Genomic DNA, 20,175 nt, shown 5'->3' on the forward strand with positions numbered 1-20,175 from the left:
AAAAACGCCAAAATAAAACATTTGGAATTACCTCAAGTTATAAAGCTTTTATACATAAAAGAAAATATAAAGAAGTCCTACTGAGTGGGAAAAGATTTTCATAACAGTGTACCACTAGCAAGGCAGTTAGCATCCAAGATATACCAAAAGCTTGTTCAGTTTAACAATGTAACAATCAACCCAATCAATAAATGGGCCCCAGGTCTCAACAATTTACCAGAGTATCAGGATGGCTAATAGACACGTTGGAAAAATGTTTATGATCCCTCATTAGGGAGAAAAAGGTCAAAACCACAATGAGATGATACTTGATATCATGCATGTGTATTACGAATTGGGTTGCCGAAAAAGTCATGACGTATTTTTTTTCTTTGAAAACAGAAGAAATGCATCATGACTTTTCTGACAACCAATTATTAAGACAAAACAAAACAACAATAAATACTTGGAGAGGATTCAGAAGAGGGAGCGCTACAACACTTGGTGGGAATGTAAACTGCCGCAGTCACTTTGGAAAACTGTTTGGATTTAGCTTAAAACTGAAAGTAGAAATACCAAATGACTGATCAGTCCCATTCTTGAGCATTTTTTGAGGAACATTAAGCCATCAATTCAAATAATTATATTCTCTTCAGTGTTTATTGCAGCATTACTTACAGTAGGTAGGACGTGGAGACAATCTCTGTGTTTACTGAGAGGATTGAATTAAGCAGATGTGTTTTATTCGTACACTGGAATATTATTCAGCCATGGAGCACAAAATACTTCCATTTATAGTAAAATGGAAGAAGTTTGAGGGAATTATGTGTAGTAAAGCAAGTCAGAATTACAGGCAAATATTGAAGTTTCACATAGACACAATTAGACAAACCATGTACTTGTAAAAACTAGCCATTGCTAATGAAGGAAGTAAGACTTCTGAGGTTAAGAGGGAAGTGGAAGGGAAAAGTATCAAAAGGGGTCTGGAGCATAAGGGATTGTATTGGGAAAAAAATTATTTTCCTATTTACAGAATTAGATGAAACTGTATAAATCTAAATACAATTCTAGTATCACATCTGGGCAGACTGTTGAGTCCACAGGCTATTCTGATAACTAATTCCCTCTATGGGTCTTCTGTCTTGTATCAGTGTTACTGCTTTCCCTCTTTTAGTAATTCTCACAAGTACTTCTCTTGTTTGTGGTGGTGGAAATTTGTCAGAGTAATCTGTATTTTTTTTCTCCTTTATTATTGCCATTATTTTTAAGATATATTTTATAGTATGATTCTCTCTCTTGTTTTTAGTGTTCTGCATCAAAGCATTTGAATTATATAAATTAAATCTGAAAAAAATTGACCAAGCTTTCAAAATTTGTTTCCAAAAAAAAAGTTATCCTTTTGGACTTTGGGTTCCTGGTGTGTTTGACTTTTAGTAGATTTGTTTAAATTGTGGCTGTTGTTATTGGAAAAGTACAGTTGAATTGTGCTTTAGCTTCTTTTGTTCTTTAATCCCTTTATATTTAAGGAATTAAATTAAAATACTAAGTGTATCAGTTTTATCACGAAATAATAGATGTATAATAAGCTACACATATTTGATAAGTAAAATGGTTGTGTTTTTCCCACAGTTTTCAGTTACCTTGTTAAATCTCTTGTTATAACCATTGTGCTTCAGGGAGAAATTATCCCTGTGGCTCTAGAATTATCTCTTCCCCGGGAATTGTGTTGTCTAGATTATCTCCCTTTATTTTCTTAGTTTCAACTCCTTCTGTGCATAACTTGGAATCATTATCTTCAGCCTTCACCTGAACATGGTCTTCATTCCAGTTTCAACTTGCTGTTTCTTTTGCTTGCCCAGTAGGCCCATGTCAAGTGAATGCTGGAGGCTCTTGCTTAGAGTTCTCCCTTTGGCTCTTTCCCTCTGCTCTCTTATACTCTGCTGACAGGAGGGTCTCTGCATCTTTGATCACTTTCACTAACAGACAGCTTGAAGGGGTTTCATGTTGTGGTCAGAACAAGCCCTTCACAAAGGTAGCCCAGTTAAACGAGCCTGTCTTACTGCCCACTTCTGTTCACAGACTTCTACACCCTAATTCAGCCTTTCTTAGTTAGGGTCCCATCTGAGAATTAAGCCTTGAGAACTTAAAGTATCTGTTACATGTAATGAATCATGTCCTATGCCTTTAGAATGATAAGAGTTGTGTATCTTCTTTGGGAGAACTGAGAATATAAGTCACTTATAATTTTTTGTAGGACAACTTCTCTCCTAGATCCCTATTGAAAAGGCTGCTCCAAGCAGACCTCTCCTGACTTGCCCGGTGCTCCCATCAGCAGTGTGCTTTGGTCGATCTGCCTGTCTGTTCCCTGCTCTGTCTCTGGTGGGTCCTCTCACCCCCCACACAACTCTGGCCTGTACCCCAGCTCTTATATGCATAAATAAATAAATCTTTAAAAAAAAAAAAAAAAAAAAGGAAAGAAAAGGCTGCTCCAGTCTTTGTCTGGTATCTCTTTCCATTTCTTTGTTTCATTTAGTTCCTCTGCCTCTCTGTAACCTGTTCTGTCTCACTTTAAACTGTGTCCTCTTACATGCTGTCTTCTGTGGTCCCAGATGAAAGAATCTCTTTCCTCCTCCCCGTACACCTTACTTTTAGCCCATTTCACAAAGAGATGCTTATTTTGGAAGGCATATGTATGTACACCCTTTGACTTAGTATTTTGTTCCATTTCCTTACAAAATTATTACTAAGATTTCCTATCTCCCTTACTAGGAGAGGCAGGTTTGATTCCTGGTCAGTGTTTTTACCTCAGCTCCCTCCGTAGTTCCATGTGTACAGTGGGCATACTAAAAGTTTGTTTGCTAAACTGCTGTCAAGTCCCGCTGACACAAAGATAATTGCTTTCAGACACTTTATTTGTAAGTCTTGCTTTATTTACCATTTTTTTCTTTGTATCTGCAAACCCCTAATGAGTCCAGATCCTTAATTGCTGTTTTATCATCCTCTTAAAACCTTGCCTGTCCTATTTTGCCCTGCTCTGTGCTACCTTGACCGGTAGAGAACATTTGAGATAAAGACAGTTGCAGTGAAGAGTGAGTTGTAAGTGGAAAAGATTGAGTAAATGAAGTTTTCATCTGTTATCATGCATTTTTCTGATAAATTAAGCTATTTATACAGTTAATTTCCTTACAAGAAACATTTCTCTGTAATAGATGGACCCTAATTCTTTAAAGAGGCAGTATTTGAAAAGAATAAAGTTAGCTATAAAATGGCAACCTGTTTAATAAACCTTTTTTTGTTTTTTCATACTGATTACAAATGTATTCTGTAATTTGGGGATGAATTTTGGAAAATATAAGAAAACACAAAGAAGGAAAAGAGATAGTTAATACAGAGAATGTCGCTGTTTATCTTTTGGTGAATGTTTGACCAATATTGTATATACTTTTCCCATGTCATTAAGTATTACTAAATTTTTTTAAATCTCAATTGAGGATTCCATTTTTAGGAAGAGCTACCATTTTTTTTAACCAGTCTATTGTTTTACAGCCATAGGAATGTTAATGTTATAAGCATCCTTAAATATAAATCTGGCACATATCCAGAGACCTAGAAGAGACATAGCTGTGTTAGAAAGATTTGTGTACTAACAGCTTTTAGGTTAGACATGTCACCAGAGAGGTTTGACCCAGCTTATACTCGAAACTTAAATGTACAACCCATAAAATATAAACCTTTTGTCATTTTCAAATTGCAATATTATCAAAGAAGTGCACATTAGTAGAGCAGAATGCCAGATTCCATCCTGGTTTTTTTTATTGTGTTCATTTTTTGATTCTACAAATGTTCTGTTGGTGTTTGCATCTTTACCTTAGTGCAGTAGAAACTAATCTTCTCTAAGATGGTAGAGACAGTCTTTGCTATAGACCTAACAAAGTGAAAGGTAGGTTTTTATTTTTTAGTGTTCCAAACCGCTTCCACCTGTTTCTAATATATTGGAATTTCTTGAAAGTAGGAACGATGTCTATTATTTCCCTTTGATCATCCACAGTTAGCTAGACCATGGCTCTTTCCATAAAGTTACATGAAGGCTACGTACTAGGAATTAGCAGCAGTGTGGTGAGGGAGATACTTTAACCCTTTGGCAAAATTGTTGTCTGCAGTAATTTTTAGAGAAGTCTTTTGAGTATTAGTTAATCTATTTGAACATGAAAAGCACCTCAGTTTACATGACAGTGAAACCAGCTAATAAGATCATTAAATTGTCTATTGTTCTCTTCTAGTATTAATTTTAAAGACCCACAGTTTGCTGAAGATTACATTTTTAAAGCTGTAATGCTTCCAGGAGCAAGGTAACATTACAGTTACAAAGTATAAATTATCTTGGTTTATTTTGTATGAACAGTGTTCATCACCATAACTAAATATTGTATTTTCAAATGGTCAGGAAACCAGCACCAGTATTGAAACCTAGTGACTGGGAGAAATCCAGCAATGGACGGCAGTGGAAGCCCCAGCTTGGCTTTAATCGGGACCGTCGGCCTGTCCACCTGGATCAGGCAGCATTCAGGACTTTGGGGTGAGTGGTAGGTTTCTACCCTTTGTATATTTTGCTTTTTCTGAATTATCCACAAAATATTGTCAGTATTTGTGCCATAGACATTTGAAAGACCATTAAATACAGCTGTTTTGCAGATATTTTAATGACTTTGATGCGTTCTGCTTTTCATAGTCTAAAATTCACTTCTACTTCTGTGGTTTATATTTTGCTTTATATGTTGCTTGAGAATCCCATTGTTTTCTCTTAAGAGGTTTTACTTATCTTTATATAGTTATTTTGAAGGAATAAAATACTCTACCCTCAAGAAAGTTTCACAACAATAACTTATAAAAACAGCAATAGAATTGAAGGAAGAATTCATGAGTTATTATGAATTAACAATAATTCATAAATATTTCCAATTCATAGAAAAATCTTAAATTTCAAGATGGGATTTAAGCAGTAGGTAATCACTGGCATGTACTTTCTGGTGTGAATAGAAAGGGACAGTATTGTGTAGTGGTTAAGAGCACAGACGCTGGATCCTAAATGTCTGGATTCAGGCATTTGGATGAATCCAAATTCATCCATTCAAAGGCAGAAGGTAACTATGCCTTTGTTTCCTGTGTGTGAAGTAGGAATGATAACTGCACCTGTCTTACAAAATTATTGTGAGAATTACTAATGTGAGCTGATGTCTGTCACATGCATAGGATAGTTCCTAAACTATGTAACTGTTATTGTGGTTGTTTTGGAACTCTTCATTCTTAATAGCAAAAGAGATGCAACTTTTAAATAGTCTAAAAATATCTTGGGGTTATTTCCTGTAACTCCAAGTTTTGAAGTGTATTCTTTGATCCATATCCCTTCTTCTTGGAATTTATCCTGAGAAAAGAATTTTAGAGGTACATAAAGTTGTATGCCTAACCATCTCTGGTGCATTGTTATCTATAATACTAGTACCAAATCAGTGGAATGGCTCAATAACATGCTAGTCTATAGGTATATATACTCTAATTATGAAGTTTTCCAAAGAGACACAAAATATTTGATATAGCAAATTCAAACTAGGAAGAGAAGTACACGGATACATCCTGATCCTTGAATACCTGAAATACAATGCAACAAAGCAAAAATAGACTCATTGTTTTTTGCATAAAATAATTAATAAAAATTTAAATGAGGTCCTCCCCTGTGGCACAGCGGTTGAGCGCTGGGTTGTGAAGCTGCCCGCAGCCTCTGCAGCGCCGGTTCGCTCCCCGGCTGTTCCCCGGCCACCGGAGGAGGGTCCCACATGGCGTGCAGACCTCTCCTGCCGCCCGCTGCTCCCCTCAGCAGTGTACTTCGGTCCTTCTGCCTGCTCTGCTCCCCGCTCTGCCTCTGGTGAATTCTCTCACCCTCCCACGCTTCTGACTGTACTCAGTGCTTGGACAAATAAATAAATAAAAAAAAAAATCTAAAAAAGAAAAAGAAACATTTAAAAAAAATTTTAAAAAAAATTTAAATGATTATCAGTTAAGAATTTGGTGTCACAAATTAACTTTTGCTGTCACCATTAACATCAAGAACTGTCTTGAGGGCCTCCCTGGTGGCACAGGGGTTAAGACGTAACCTATGAAGCAATCCACAGCCACTGCAACACGAGCTCAATCCCCGGCCAGGGAGCTACCCACATGGTGCAACAGACCTCTCCTAGCATGCCCGCTGCTCCCCTCAGCAGTGTATTTCGTCAGTCTGCCTGTTCTGTTCCCCACTCTGTCTCTGGTGAATCCTCTCACCCCCCATACCTCTGGCCTGTACCCCAGTTCTTGTATGCATAAATAAATAAATTTTGAAAAAAGAAAAAAGAACTATCTTGAACTTTTTAAATTATCTTTTAAATTTATATTATTTTAATCAATTCTAGTAGTAAGAAATAGACACTTGCATTTGTTGCATTTGTGTTAGCTGTGATATGATAACTATATCTATAGTTATATCTCTATATGTAATTTTTTCTGATGGTGGGGGACATCCTTTTACAGCCATGTTATGCCAAGAGGCTCAGGAACTGGCATTTACAGCAACGCTGCACCACCACCTGCAGCTTATCAGGGAAACTTATACAGGCCGCTATTAAGAGGACAAGCCCAGATTCCAAAACTTATGTCAAGTAAGTTTTTACTTATCATTTTACATGATAAATATTACAATAAAGATTGTTTTCTAATTTGTGTTGCTAAAAGGATTTATCAATGCAGAGATAGTGGGCTTAAAGAACGTAATTTAGAAGGATTGTAAGATCAGTCTTTGGCTGTACAATATCCTGACTCTACAATTGAATAATATGACTTGAATTTGTTTTAATTTATAAATTTGCTTCTAAGTGAACCCATGTAGAATTAAGTACGTGAAATGAATTACTGTTTATAAATACAAGTTTTGGGGCAATTAAATCAGGTGTAGTAGATATAGAATTGCAGCCACTTGGTTGCCTGAAAGATAGCAGTATCCCCTTTTATGCAAATTGTGTATCAGTACTATCTAAGATAATGCCAGACATTGATCTAAGTAGGAATATGCCTCTAACTTGTGTTTCTGTAAAAACGGCGACTTTTCCCTAATACTTTTCAACTTCCTGGACAAAAGTGCTTCAGCAGGGTTATCCATGGAAACAGTTACATGGCGTTTGGACTATAATAGAAAAGGGAGAATATACATGAAATTGAGATTTCATAAGTTACACATCAATTTTATTTTTTAATTAATTATTTATTTGATTTTTTTATTTTTTACATCATTGTTCATTTTTAAATATTTGCTTCTCCCAACCCCATAGAATTTCCTTCCCCAATGCACCCGTGCACCATCACCTCAGTCCCCTGTGCTCCTCCCTCCCTCCCTCTGATACTTCTCCCTCTCCCTCCCCTGAAGTATGTCTCTTGATTTACAATTGTCTGGTTTTGCTTTGTTGTGTTTTGTACTGTTATTTTTTTGCATTGATGTTCTACATAAGTTAAACATTAATTTTAAATTGTATCCCTATTTAACTTTATTTTTTCTTAACTCCATGACTGCTCATTTATCAAGAAAGTATAACTTATGTGCCAAGTTCTCAACCACTTCTTTCATGAAACCCCTGCTTTTCTTCTACTGATTATCTGGTTGCTATCCAGACAGACAACAGTAGTTTGGGGCAATGATGGAGGGGAATGGGCACTAAGGCAGAATGTTAGCAGTTGTCAACTCTTAAGTGTCTCATTATTTAAATTCTTTTCCAACTGTTCAAAATGTTTCAAAAAATTTAATTTTTATAATGGGAAGAAGGTAGTTTATTGCAGAGAATCCTCGAAATTCTCTAAACCAAACTTGCTGTTGTCATCAGAGAGCGTACCGGATTAATATTATTGTTGGGAAGTGTTTATGCTATGCCTTTAGCACTGTGTTCATGCTGACTAAATTGCAAACCACTTTTTGAACCTGAACTCCAGATTTTCCATATATATCATCCAGGAACAGATGGGCTCTAAAGGTCTCATTCTCTCAGGAAGTGTCCGCTGTTTTCACTGTGTTCTCTCTGTGTGTCTGTAACTTTGTTGGGTGACGTTAATGATACTGAAAGGAGCATTGTTTCATCACTATGAATATCAGTGAATTTTTTATTTATTTATTTATTTGCTATTTAGAGTTTAATGGGGGGTAGGGTGGATATGCTTGGTGCAATGGTTTACTTAGCTGCTTTCCCCCCAAGATTTAGCGAATAAAATTTGTGTGAGTTTATGTGTGTACACACAGCCACATACACAAAGAGAAGTTAGAAGATTCTACTTTTCAGGTCACACCAGAAGTAAACAATTTTAGGGACTCTTAGGAGCATACAGTTCTATAGTTCTTGGTTTGCCTCCTTTGGAAACAGACTACTTTCGTCATCTGTGCATTTCATTTCAAATAGTGGGATCCCTTATCCTCTTGTATTGCTTTGAGTAACTCCTCATTTACCATTGTTAGGTCTCCTATTAGACATAATCTTTTTAAAAACTTACAAAGAGACTTTGATTAGAATCTATTCCAGTTAGAATCTCTTTATTTTAATTACATCATTAAAAATAAGGAACATATCTTCTATTGTAGGGATTGACTTAGAACAAGAAACAAGTGGGCCTCTCTGCCTGGTGACTTGTAAACATTGAGTCACCTGAGGATTAGTGCTGGGATTCTAATTATATTTAACATCTTTTCAACGGAAGTGGTGGTGGGGGGAGTGGAAAAGTTTATGGAAAACACTCAACAAGGTGATATTTAAATTGAGCCAATAAGGGGGAATTTGGGATATACTCTAGGCTGAGTAAAAAATGATATTGAAGTACATGGCAAGTAATCAGATGTATTAAACTGAGGATACAAAATTAGTCTGGGAGCATAAAATGAAACAACTTAGGAAGTGAGAGGCTGATTTCTCCCTCCCCCCAATTTTGTGGTGACATTTTAAAATTATTTTAACTGTGATACAAACTAATTAAATAAAATGTAACATATAATAGAAGATAAAAAAAAATTATCCATTATGCCACAGTTATAAAATAAGCAGTGTTACTTTCATCATTCTGCACATAAGCAATTTTTAAAAAGTGGCTATAAATTATACATTTTCTTAGAATGTAACATATCTTAAATCTTTAGAAGAATTCCATGTAAGAAATCATAAGTGTACTATTTGATTAATTTTTATGAAGTGGACAAAGTTACTCATGTAACTTTGGTGGTTGGTTACATGAGTAACATGAGTAAGGGAGCACCACAAAGTTACATCAGTAACTAACCACCACAAAGTTACATGAGTAACCAACCACCACAAAGTTACATGAGTAACCAACCACCACTCAGATCAAGAAATAGAAAATTACTGGTATCCCGGAAGCCCCACATCATGTCATTTTCCAGGTATCCCTCCTTCCTCATTAAAGGTAACTGCTAGCCTGACTTCAATACCATAGATGAGTTTTAACTGTTTTCTTTTATTATCTAATGGACTCTTAGACTCTGTAAAATTTTCCCTCTTTTGACATTATGTTTCTAAAGATTTATCCTATTGTTGCTTTAGCAATCTTTTTTTATTCTCATTGCTTATAGTGTTCCACTATATTACTATGTCAACATTTATTCAGTAGGCATAGCTTTGGGGTTGATTCCTGGTTTAGGACTACTAGAATAATACTGCTGTGAAATTTTTTATGCCTTTTGATCCACATTTCTCATGGGTATAAACCTAGCAATAGAATTGCCAGGTTAGGGTTTTGTTCATGTTCAGTGTTAGTGAATAAAAATGATAGACACGGTTCCCACATTTCATGGATTTTTCATCAATTTACCTTCCTACAGCAGCTTTAGAAAAATTTTAGGTGCTCCACATTCTCACCAGCCCATGGTATTCTCAGTTTTTTCTAGCCATTCTACTAGATGGGTAGTGGTAGCACATTGAAGTTTAATTAGCATCTTAATGACATAGTTGAGCAATTTTTTTCATGTTTGTTGGCCACTTGTACAACTTTGTGTGTGTGTGTGTGTGTGAGAGAGAGAGAGAGAGAGAGAGAGAGAGAGAGAGAGAGAGAAGTCCTTGACTGTTTTTCTATTGGTTTGTTTTTTTAACAAGTACTTTTACATTCTGGTTATGAATTTTTTTTGTACTGGAAATACCTCTTTCCATTTGGTACCTTGCTATTTTCTCTTTATAAGCATCACATATGAAACAGAAGTTTATACCAGCATTTGAGGAAAGTGGGTAAGGGCTTGTGGGAATTGGTATTCTCCATGTTCTTGTTCCTTTTCTGTAAATTTTGAAATCATCACAAGAAGATAAGGAGGATATTACTATCGTCAAGATGTCATTTTCCAGTTGCTTTCTAGTATATTAGAAATAAAGTTGACTTTCTAATATTGACTGTTTCCAACAACCTTATTAAATTTATTTTTAAAAGTTTATATGTTCTTTTGTACTTTTTGCCTATACAGTAATGTCATCTGCAAATTGTTTTATTTACTCATTTTCCGTATTTTAATGCCTTACGGTCTTTTTGCTTTACTGTACTGGCTAGGGTCTCTGTTATAATATATTGAAGTGGTGATTGTGGACATCTTTGCTTCATTCCTGGTCTTATGGGGAAAACTTGTGGTATTTCACCATTAAATAAGATGTTTGATTTTGTTTTTTTCTTTATTAGATTGAGATAGTTTCCTTCTTTTTAGTCCATGGTTCTAGTGGGTATTGAATCTTATTAAAGCTTTTCTCCATCTGTTATGTGGTGAATTACACTCATTGATTGTTTCATTGTTAAACTAACCTGGCATTACTGGAATAAGCCTAATTCAGTGTGAGAGACTATTCTTTTATTATATGTCACTGCCTGTGTGTCAATATATTGAGTTTTTTTTCCACCTATGTTATGAGAGAGTAATAACTTTCTTCTCTTTGCATTTTAGAAAGGGTTGCCTACATTTCTTTTTTCTGTAAGGTTACTGAAAGATAGTTGTCATATCTTAATCTTTAGAAGAATTCAATGGTGTTCTTTTGTGTTAAACAATTTCTTCACAAGGTTTTTAATTATGTATTTACATTCTTAAGTAGATATAGCTTCTTATTTTTGTTTTTTCTCATATTGGTTTTGGTAAGTTTCCCCTCTTTTTTTTGGAATGTACCCATTCTAAAATTTCAAATTTTTTGCTAGAAGTTGTTCATTATATGCTTTTGTTGTGATAATGGCTATAGACAATCTTGATATGGGTAATGTACACTGTTGCTTTTTTTCTTGATAGTTGTTGCTCAGACCTATTTATTATTATTTAGTTTTTTCTTTATTGAACTAATTTTAGCTTGTTGTTTTTTTTTCTAATTGTATGTTTTCTGCTTTTGTCTTCATTATTCCTTTCTACTTTAGTATCAAATTACTATTCTAATTTTTTGAGATGGAAACTTAAATAATTATTTTCAGTCTTTCTCATCTAATACATGCACTTAAATGCTGTAAATTTCCCTCTAGTCACTTTAGCTTTTTCATACATTCATTTTGTTTTGTGCCAGTCATTATTCAGTTTATATCAAAATTTTTTATTCCCATTTTTTATTATATGGTCATGAATTATTTTGAAGTATTATTGCTTAATTTTTAAACATATATGCATTCTCTAATCTCTTAAAAATAGATCTTTCTTAGGGGCCTCCCTCGTGGCGCAAGGGGTTAGGATGCAACCTATGAAGCTGTCAGCAGCCACTGCAGCACTGGTTTGATACCTGGCCAGGGAGGTGCCCACATGGCACAGCAGACCTCTCCTGACTCGCCCGGTGCTCCCCTCAGCAGTGTATTTCAGTCAGTCTGAGTGTTCTGCTCCCCACTCTGTTTCTGATGAATCCTCTCACCCCCTGCAGCTCTTATCTGTACCTTAGGTCTTTGTATGCATGAATAAATAAATAAATATTAAAAAAATAGATCTTTCTTAATTTAACTGTAGTCTGAATTTTTAGACTTTTTTTTTTTTTTAAGGTATAATTCCCCCCCCCCCAAAGATTGATTGATTGATTGATTTGTACAAGCACTGGGTACAGTCAGAAGCATGGGAGGGTGAGAGAATTCACCAGAGCCAGAGAAGGGAGCAGAGCAGGCAGAAGGACCGAAGTACACTGCTGAAGGGAGCAGCGGGCGGCAGGAGAGGTCTGCGCGCCATGTGGGACCCTCCTCTGGTGGCTGGGAAGCAGCTGGGGATTGAACCAGTGCTGCAGAGGCTGTGGGCAGCTTCGCAACCCAGCGCTCAGCCGCTCCGCCACCAGGGAGGCCCTTGTGTTTTGTTTTTTAAGAAAGTTTTGGTGAAGAGTTCAGTTCTTTTTTTTTTTTTTTTTTTTTTTTTTTTAGGATTTAATTATTTATGCATACAAAAGCTGGGACACCGGACAGAGATGTGGGGGGGGGGGGTGAAAGGATTCAACAGAGACGGAGTGGGGAACAAAACAGGCAGACTGACTGATATACCTTGCTGAGGGGAGCAGCGAGCGAGACAGAAGTCCACCGCACCATGTGGGTTGCTCCCTGGACGGCCTGGGATTGAAATCCTGCTGCAGAGGCTGATTGCCTCATAGTGTGGTGCTTAACCTCTTGCGCCAGCAGGGAGGCCCTGAATTTTTAGACTTTTGATTAGGTGTCGTCACATTAACTCCCAAATAAGAATATGCCAATTTACATTTCCTTAGCAGCAAGATGAGAATTTCTAGTTTCTTAAGTCCCACCAATACCAGGTATTATTTCTTTAAAGTGCTTTCTGATTTGATAAACAAGAAATAACATATCTTTGTTTTAAGATACGATTTTTTTAAATTACTATTCTGATCTTATTTTTATGATCACCTTTTATAATCCACTTTTTTCTCCATAAATTTCTATTCTTGTCCTTGCTGATTTAACTTGTGTGCCAGTTTTTCTCTAGTTTGAGAGCTTTTTAAAGCTCTTTTAGCAGAAGAATATACTGGTTACATTTCTTTTCTAGAACCACAAGTCTTTTGGTTATGGAAAAGACGTGGCAATTTTTCTAGTTAAGGAAAGATCACTGGCAAAGTAAATTCACAGTGGGGAAGGTAGAAGAAGAGGGATTGAAGAACTAATTAATTAAAAGTTCTGAGTGTGAGAGAAGACTCAAGATGAAGCTTATGTGTACGTTGTGCATTCCTGGTAACTAATGAGCCCTTAAACAGAATGTGGAAACCCAAAAAGGTACAGAGCCATGATGAATCTGATTTTTATGGAGGTCACAGTGCCTGAAGCTTTTGGCGTTATCTGTCAAGTAGTAATATGGGTCTGATACTTGCTCAGGAGAGAGAAGACAGAGTTGGAGAGAGAAATTTGGGAATTATCTGCATATAAATAAAAAGTGTTGAAAGTTCAAGAAGATTTGGAATAAATGAATGAATTTCAGATGTCCATGGTTATAAGAAAACCTAGAAAAGCCTTGAGGTTATGAGGTTGGACTTTGTAGAAGGCAGCCTTGTCATTTCACAGATAATTCCCTGATAACTTTGTAAGAGATTCATTGGATAAATAATTGTCAGGCCTGATCTAGAATAGTCATTGCAGAGTAATTGGTCACCACTGTATGATATATTGAGACAAATGCCACCAACTATCAGAAACAGAAACTAATTTCTGTATTCCCCAGTATTCTTTAGATACATACATACATTTCATTCTGTGACTTGGCTTTTTTTTTTTTTTTTTTTTATAGTTTACTGTCATGGTTTTTGGGGCATACTTGTTTCACGGATTTTGTGATTTCTGGACTTGATATTTATGCAGAACTAATCTCTCCTTTTCTGTCAATCTATCCATCTATCCTTATCTGTTTTATAATCCTGTTCTAATTTTAGCCTGATCCTTCCTATTTTCTTTTGAATATTAAATCTTTAGTAGTAATATCAGCCGTTAAAGAGAGCAGTGATTCAAATGTATTAAGCAGGTTCTCCCCATGAATCTGTCTTTATCAAATGTATACTATATCAAATGCATTTGTTCAGTACATTTATTTTCCCTTCCTGTCTTAGACACATGTAGAAATGTTAATTGTAAACTTTTGAAATGTTAAAAGTAACTTACTAATTCTTAATCCTACTTTTTGAAACAATAAGCTTCTGAGGAGAGAGTTCTCTGATCCTTCTGAAATAGAGTAACAGGACGAGTTCAAACTCAACCATCAGTACTAGTACATGTGACACTTGGAGTTGCATAGTGTAGTAGAAAGTGATTAAGCGAACACAACCTGTAAGTACTGTGAAAGTATTAAAAAATAATAAAAGATCAGCTTTCTTTTTTATAGAATTTCACTTTAAAATTTGGTCAGAAGTAGTTTGTTTTAGTAAAATAGACATCTAAACCATTTAATAACCTTTTAAAATGGTTTTTAGTATCACAGCTATTTTCTTATGCAGTTCAAAATTACATTCAAGAAGGGCCATTTGGTCAAATTGCCAACTGTTTGTCAAGTGTCTGCTGTAGGTGTTTCTTACTGTTGGTCTTTGATGTGTCAGTTTTTGGCTGATGAGTAATTACCCTCGTATACTGATAACTTGGAGTTAAGTGCAGCCCTGAATATGAATAAAGCATTTTGTTTCTCAGCCTAGAGAACCTGATATGTCCTTTCTCTTCATTTCAGTCAGCAAACTTGTCAATTAGCCACATTTGAAAAGTGATTTTTGATTAGTACAATCAGTAAACATGGAATCATCTGTGTGATTGCCATGCTGACTAGGTAAATTATCACTTGAGATATTTGTGAAGCCTTGGCTTAGATGGCCTTAGAGCTGTAGGAAGGGGTAAGTTTTTAAAGACCGAAGGAAAAAATTAACTGTCGTTTTCCTCTTGCCTGTGCCTTTCTGAAGTGCAATTCACCACCTTAGAATTTTTTTTCCCTCCCTCTCAAATGGATCTTCTGTTAGAGCCATACAAATGAATGATAATAAGTTTGTTTTACCTTCTACTTCGTTACTTACTAGCCAGGAAAAATTTCTGCCTTGTGAATACTTAGGGGCAATCTGTCTATTGATCTCTCTGTCTGTCTGTCTATCACCCAGAGCCACATGAAGAGATTTGTTTAAAGGTAGCCTTGGAATTTTTCATTGATATTTTTTTCTTTTGTGAATTGAAAGCAAGAGATGTTTAATTGTGTGACAGGGGTGTCTTTTTTTTTAAGTTTTAGGAAGTTTGTTTAGTTTTCAGCAGAAAACTGTTTTTCACATGTGCAGAATTTGTCAAAAAAACTTGTTTTAGAGGGTGAGCAATAGTAAATGCAATGGAATAGAAATTTCGTCATTTTTTCTTAAGCCCAGAAAATAGCTATTGGAGGGGTTACCTCTCTTCAAGAAAAACATTTATGCTTAATGAACTTTCACATTCCAGTTCTCTTAGAAATATTGTGCTCAGTCTGACATGTAGTATATTTGAATCTAATAAATATGTATTCCTAATGTGATTGCTTTTCCTTCGTTTGTATTATTCCTCAGAGAAAATAGACAAGCTTTTTTAAGGGCCTTTGTTTTTCATAAAACATTAGAATAAGTACTTCTATAGACTTTTCTTAGTGTAGGTATTAGGTATTTTTTTCATTATCATCACTCAGTTTTAAATTATTAGGGATCCTGTATGGAAGTTTCCCTAATTATTGAGAAGGATATGTATTCTGTGATGATATATAGAGAAACACCATGGAACCAGAATGACATGAATTAAACTTAATGGTAAAAATAAACTTGTTTCCAGGGTGTCTATAATGATTCTGAGACATGTGAGGTACAGAATTAAACAGGGGTTCAAATGAAATCCACTGTATATATTTTTTATACTCACTAAGTCTCATAAAATAATTTTTATGCAGTATCTTAATAGGTCAGTGGGCTTCATGTTTAATAAAGTAATGCTCTGGAAAGGTGGCCTCGATGTACTTTTAAGTAGATTGCTTTCTCATAAATAGTAACTCATTAAAAATTATATAATGTATCTTAAATTTTTCCATGGAAATAAATCACACAGATTAAACTATTGGTGTTCCTGTAAGGATTTCTGGGTTTAACCCTACTAATTATGATTTTCTGATAGCGTATAGTCTATAATAGTGGTTCAGAAGTTAATTTGGACCTAAACCAGGGATCTTCTTGCCTTATTTTCTGTGGGTTGTATAACAATTAGCTTTCTGAGTTTCTGTTCAGGTTTTGAATATCTAATGAGTACCTTGAAAACTCTGCATTGTTCCTCAGTTTGACTGCTACTCTGGTTTGGTTTTTTAAAAAATTAAAAAGGAATTTTAATTCAAATTGACTAGAGATTTCACATTTCCCTTAAAGTGGGATTCATCAAGAAGTAAGAGTGGTGAAGGTATCCCTGCTCCTTTTCAAAATAGGCAGATATCTGTAGGATTGATTGCTTAACACTCAGGTGTTGACCCATGCACCAAGGGGCAGCTAGCCAGGGTAGCTACAGATGAACAACTTTCTCAGCTGCTCTGCCGCAGGTCATCTGTCCATTTAGGAAACTTTGTTCAGTCTGGCATATTCAGCCATGCTGAGGTGGGAGGAAACCTGGAGCAGAAGTAACTGTGGTTTTGCATTAGAATCATTGTGAGCAGGCAGGTATTTTACTTGTCTCACATTCTTTCAATTAGCAATAATCGCGCCTCGGATAAACCTCATTGGCTACGATACTGCCACTGCGCAAAGCTACTTGTCTCACATTCTTCTTGGGAGTTCTTTCAAAGCACAATTCTACTTTTTCTTAATAAACCCAGATTGCATTTTTTTGGTTCCTAACCAGAGTTAAGCTTTCATTTCTTTTTTCCTTTGAGACAGTAATTTTGAAAAGCATGTTTCTAGTTTGTGTTTCCATTAATATGTGAGTCTGAATACATTATGGTAAGCCTTGTTGTCCTTGGGTCTCAGGAGTCTGGAGGAGGTTACTGTCCTCAGACAGTGAAGTCATTAGGCAACTCCTGGAACCAGCTGTTTTAATTAGGTCACATGCAGACCCCACTGAAGGGTGACTGAGAGGACTGCAAGGCTGGAAACTGGAGAGGTGGTTGGTCGATACTGACCTGACTGTGCTACTACGGAACGCCCTGTTTACTTAGAGAAACAACAGCCATTTGATCGTTTCTTGTAATTCTGTGTTGCTAGTTCAGCTTTGTGTTAGGGAAAGAAGTTTGGCTATCAGAGAACAATAAAAAAGTTGGTGGTCCCTTTATTAACATGTCTTACTGACTTGTGTTGGAAAGATTGTGTGCTCTCCAGCTTTCTGTTAGAACAGCTCTGTAAGTTAGAATACTGTTCCAATTTACACATTTAGGGGGAAATTGTCAAGACTTCTACTGAAGTTACAATTCATTCAGTTTCTGTTTATGGAAAAAGCATAAATCCTTTTGCACAATGCTTAAAATATATACTTTCACATACCCATCACAAATGTGAGTTTAATAATGTTTAATGATGTTTCATTGTCAAAATGCAATTAATAAAACAAGTGAAAAACATACTGACCCTATAGGTTTCATATCTTTTTTTGTTTTCAGTGTGTGTAGATTATGCCAGTTTGTTTCCTTTATATTTTATCTTAGGTTTGTTTGTTTTTTTCAAGAATTTTTAATTATAAAATATGTGGGTAGATGAATTGCTGTTACTTTTTAAAAATCGTGTTTAACCCTTCCCTGTTTATTTTCCAGATATGAGGCCCCAGGATTCCTGGCGAGGTCCTCCTCCCCTTTTCCAGCAGCAAAGATTTGACAGGTAATATTAGGACAAACGTAACTTTTTAAGTATTTTCTCGCTTTACCATTTGGGGTTTGGGCTTCCCATGCATTGAAACATACTTCCTCCCAAGTTTCTCTTGTGCCTATCCTTCAGGAAAATAAATGGTTAACATGTTGAAGTAAAAGATTATGTTTGCTATACTTTCCTATTTTTCTTGCTTCTTGGCCTTTATTTTATTGAAGCTTTTCAGGTGCCCTGAAAAATGCAACATAGAGAGCTTAAAATTGTATTAGGTTTTGGTCAGGCTAAACAAATTTCTTTTTAGAAGTGTTGTGTGGCTTAATGAGGCATAACTAATGGTGTTTCACTTTTATCATTTCTGTGCGGGCAACACAGCATTAGTACAGACCAACCATTGATTCTTGCTACAAACCTCTTGAAGTCCTAATCAGCTTCTTTGGTACAACTTTTTCAGGGCTGACAAGCCTATTGTAGGGCAGTGTCACTGTAGGTCAGTAGTTATTAGTTGCCACTGAAAACAGTTTCTTTAACTACTTAAGACTGAACTGAATTAAACGCAGAAGGGACTCAGAAGAGGATTATGGGATCTGCAGTCTAATAAGTACCACAGACTAGGAAGAATGTGACATGGTTTAATAACAAGGGATGTTTGACATGTGTTCTTTCATTGATAACTTGTGTGCTCCTAAATCAGGTGGTCCCTACATGACAAGACAGCAAGGCGTGTTATGAATAATTACATTAACATCCATAGAATAATTTTTTAAAGGGCAGTTTTAAGATCTATCCTTTATGCTAGTTTTGTCAGAATTTGTAAATGCTAAAATGAATTAAGCCCATCGCAGTCTTCCTTCTTTGCCTTCCTAATTCCAATGTTTTGTTCCTCTTTCCTCTATTATTTTAGCAGTCTGATCTGTTTGGAAATGAATAAAGCATTGTTATGAACAGGGTTATGAATACTGTTCCCCTCTTTTGAAAACCCTTCCTTTGGAGGCACCAAAATTTCATTATTTTCTTTAAACAGATAAAAGAAATCATGTTATTTATTAATAATATCAACTACGTAATGCAAACTGCATTTTAAATATAATACAAGTAATAATGCCTGTATTTGTTTTTTTAATATAAATGCTCAGAGATACCATATGTCCCATTTCAGCATCCTCAGAATAGCACCATTTTCAAACTGATACAAAATAAAGGATAAATTTTTTCTAAATGCTATTATCACCTTAAACTTATATCCTTAAATAGCTGTCATTCTACAGTAAGTCTGTCAGGTTGATTTTAAGAAAGCCTTAAAAATTAAGTCTTCCCTGCCTTGTTGCTTGTTTTCTTCCTATATTAATTGTCACTAACATTTATTGTCTGCTTACCAGGTGTGAGCACTGTGCTAATAATAATAAGCTTTTAGAAACATGACTTAATTCACTTCCTTTAGTAACTCTTCAAAGTATTGTTTTAAATATACACTTTTTAAATATATACATTTTTACAGAGGAGGAAACAGGCACACAGAAGTTCAGTAGCTTATCTAAGGTCTCTCTGACACACCATTCTTCACTAAGAAACTTTTCACTTGAACAAAACTTATCTGAATACTTATTTACTATGTTATAGTAAAGCCATAGGGACTTCAAAGTAAAGGATCTACTTTCACTTCCAAGGCACGCTTTCTTGAGTTTTGACAGTTTTCCTTCTCTGTATACCTTAAAAGTTTTCTCAAGATCATCACCATTGTCCCTTCTATTGTCCTGACATCCATTGTGGTTTTGTTCTGCTGCCCTAGCCAAGTACTGGTATTGTCCTGACTGACTTTGTATACCCAGCAGATTAGGCACAAGTTTTGTAGGGGCATTTTGAGTTTAATATGAGTAAAAAACTTAAAATTGTGCCTAAAACAAAAATGTTTTTAAGTTGTGAAATCTCAATATTAAGTCATGAGTATATACTTTCTTCTCTATAACTTGTAAGGAATGACTGGTCAGACTGACAAGTACTACAGAAATGACTAATGCACTGTACTTCCTAACAGGCTAACAGAGACGTTCAGGATGGCTGTTTTCGTAACTTTAGTTCTGCCCCCTTGTCTGTGTTCTTGTCAGAGTGAGCTTCTCTTCTGGCTGTATCCAGTGTGGCCAAGATTTTATTAACTTATACATGGGTGTTAAAATCAGTCACAGATATCCCTTAGAACTCTGATTTGTCATAAGTATAAATTAAAAATACCGAAATTGGTGAGCATAATAGAATTAGTTCTATTTTATGTCTTAAATTATGGTCACTTTTACCAATTTATTCACAAAGAAAATAGCCATCCTGAACGTCTCTGTTAGCCTGTTAGCAAGTACAGTGCATTAGTCATTTCTGTAGTACTTGTCAGTCTGACCAGTCA

At 35.6% G+C, this 20,175-nt stretch overlaps 1 protein-coding gene across 2 annotated transcripts in view; it reads left to right on the forward strand.

The window, feature by feature from the left end:
* XRN2 (5'-3' exoribonuclease 2) overlaps positions 1–20,175 on the forward strand; it is a gene marked incomplete at both ends in the record, with an annotated part of 80,914 nt that overhangs the window by 54,033 nt on the left and 6,706 nt on the right. For both annotated transcript variants that reach the window (XM_084247190.1, XM_084247191.1), the window contains 4 exons: positions 4,260–4,328; positions 4,424–4,555; positions 6,541–6,668; positions 17,732–17,795. In XM_084247190.1, the coding sequence (XP_084103316.1) occupies positions 4,260–4,328; positions 4,424–4,555; positions 6,541–6,668; positions 17,732–17,795 (393 nt within the window). The remainder of the gene's footprint in view (positions 1–4,259; positions 4,329–4,423; positions 4,556–6,540; positions 6,669–17,731; positions 17,796–20,175) is intronic.

Source organism: Talpa europaea (assembly GCF_964194135.1).
Source record: "Talpa europaea genome assembly, chromosome: 11".
Classification (NCBI taxonomy): domain Eukaryota; kingdom Metazoa; phylum Chordata; class Mammalia; order Eulipotyphla; family Talpidae; genus Talpa; species Talpa europaea.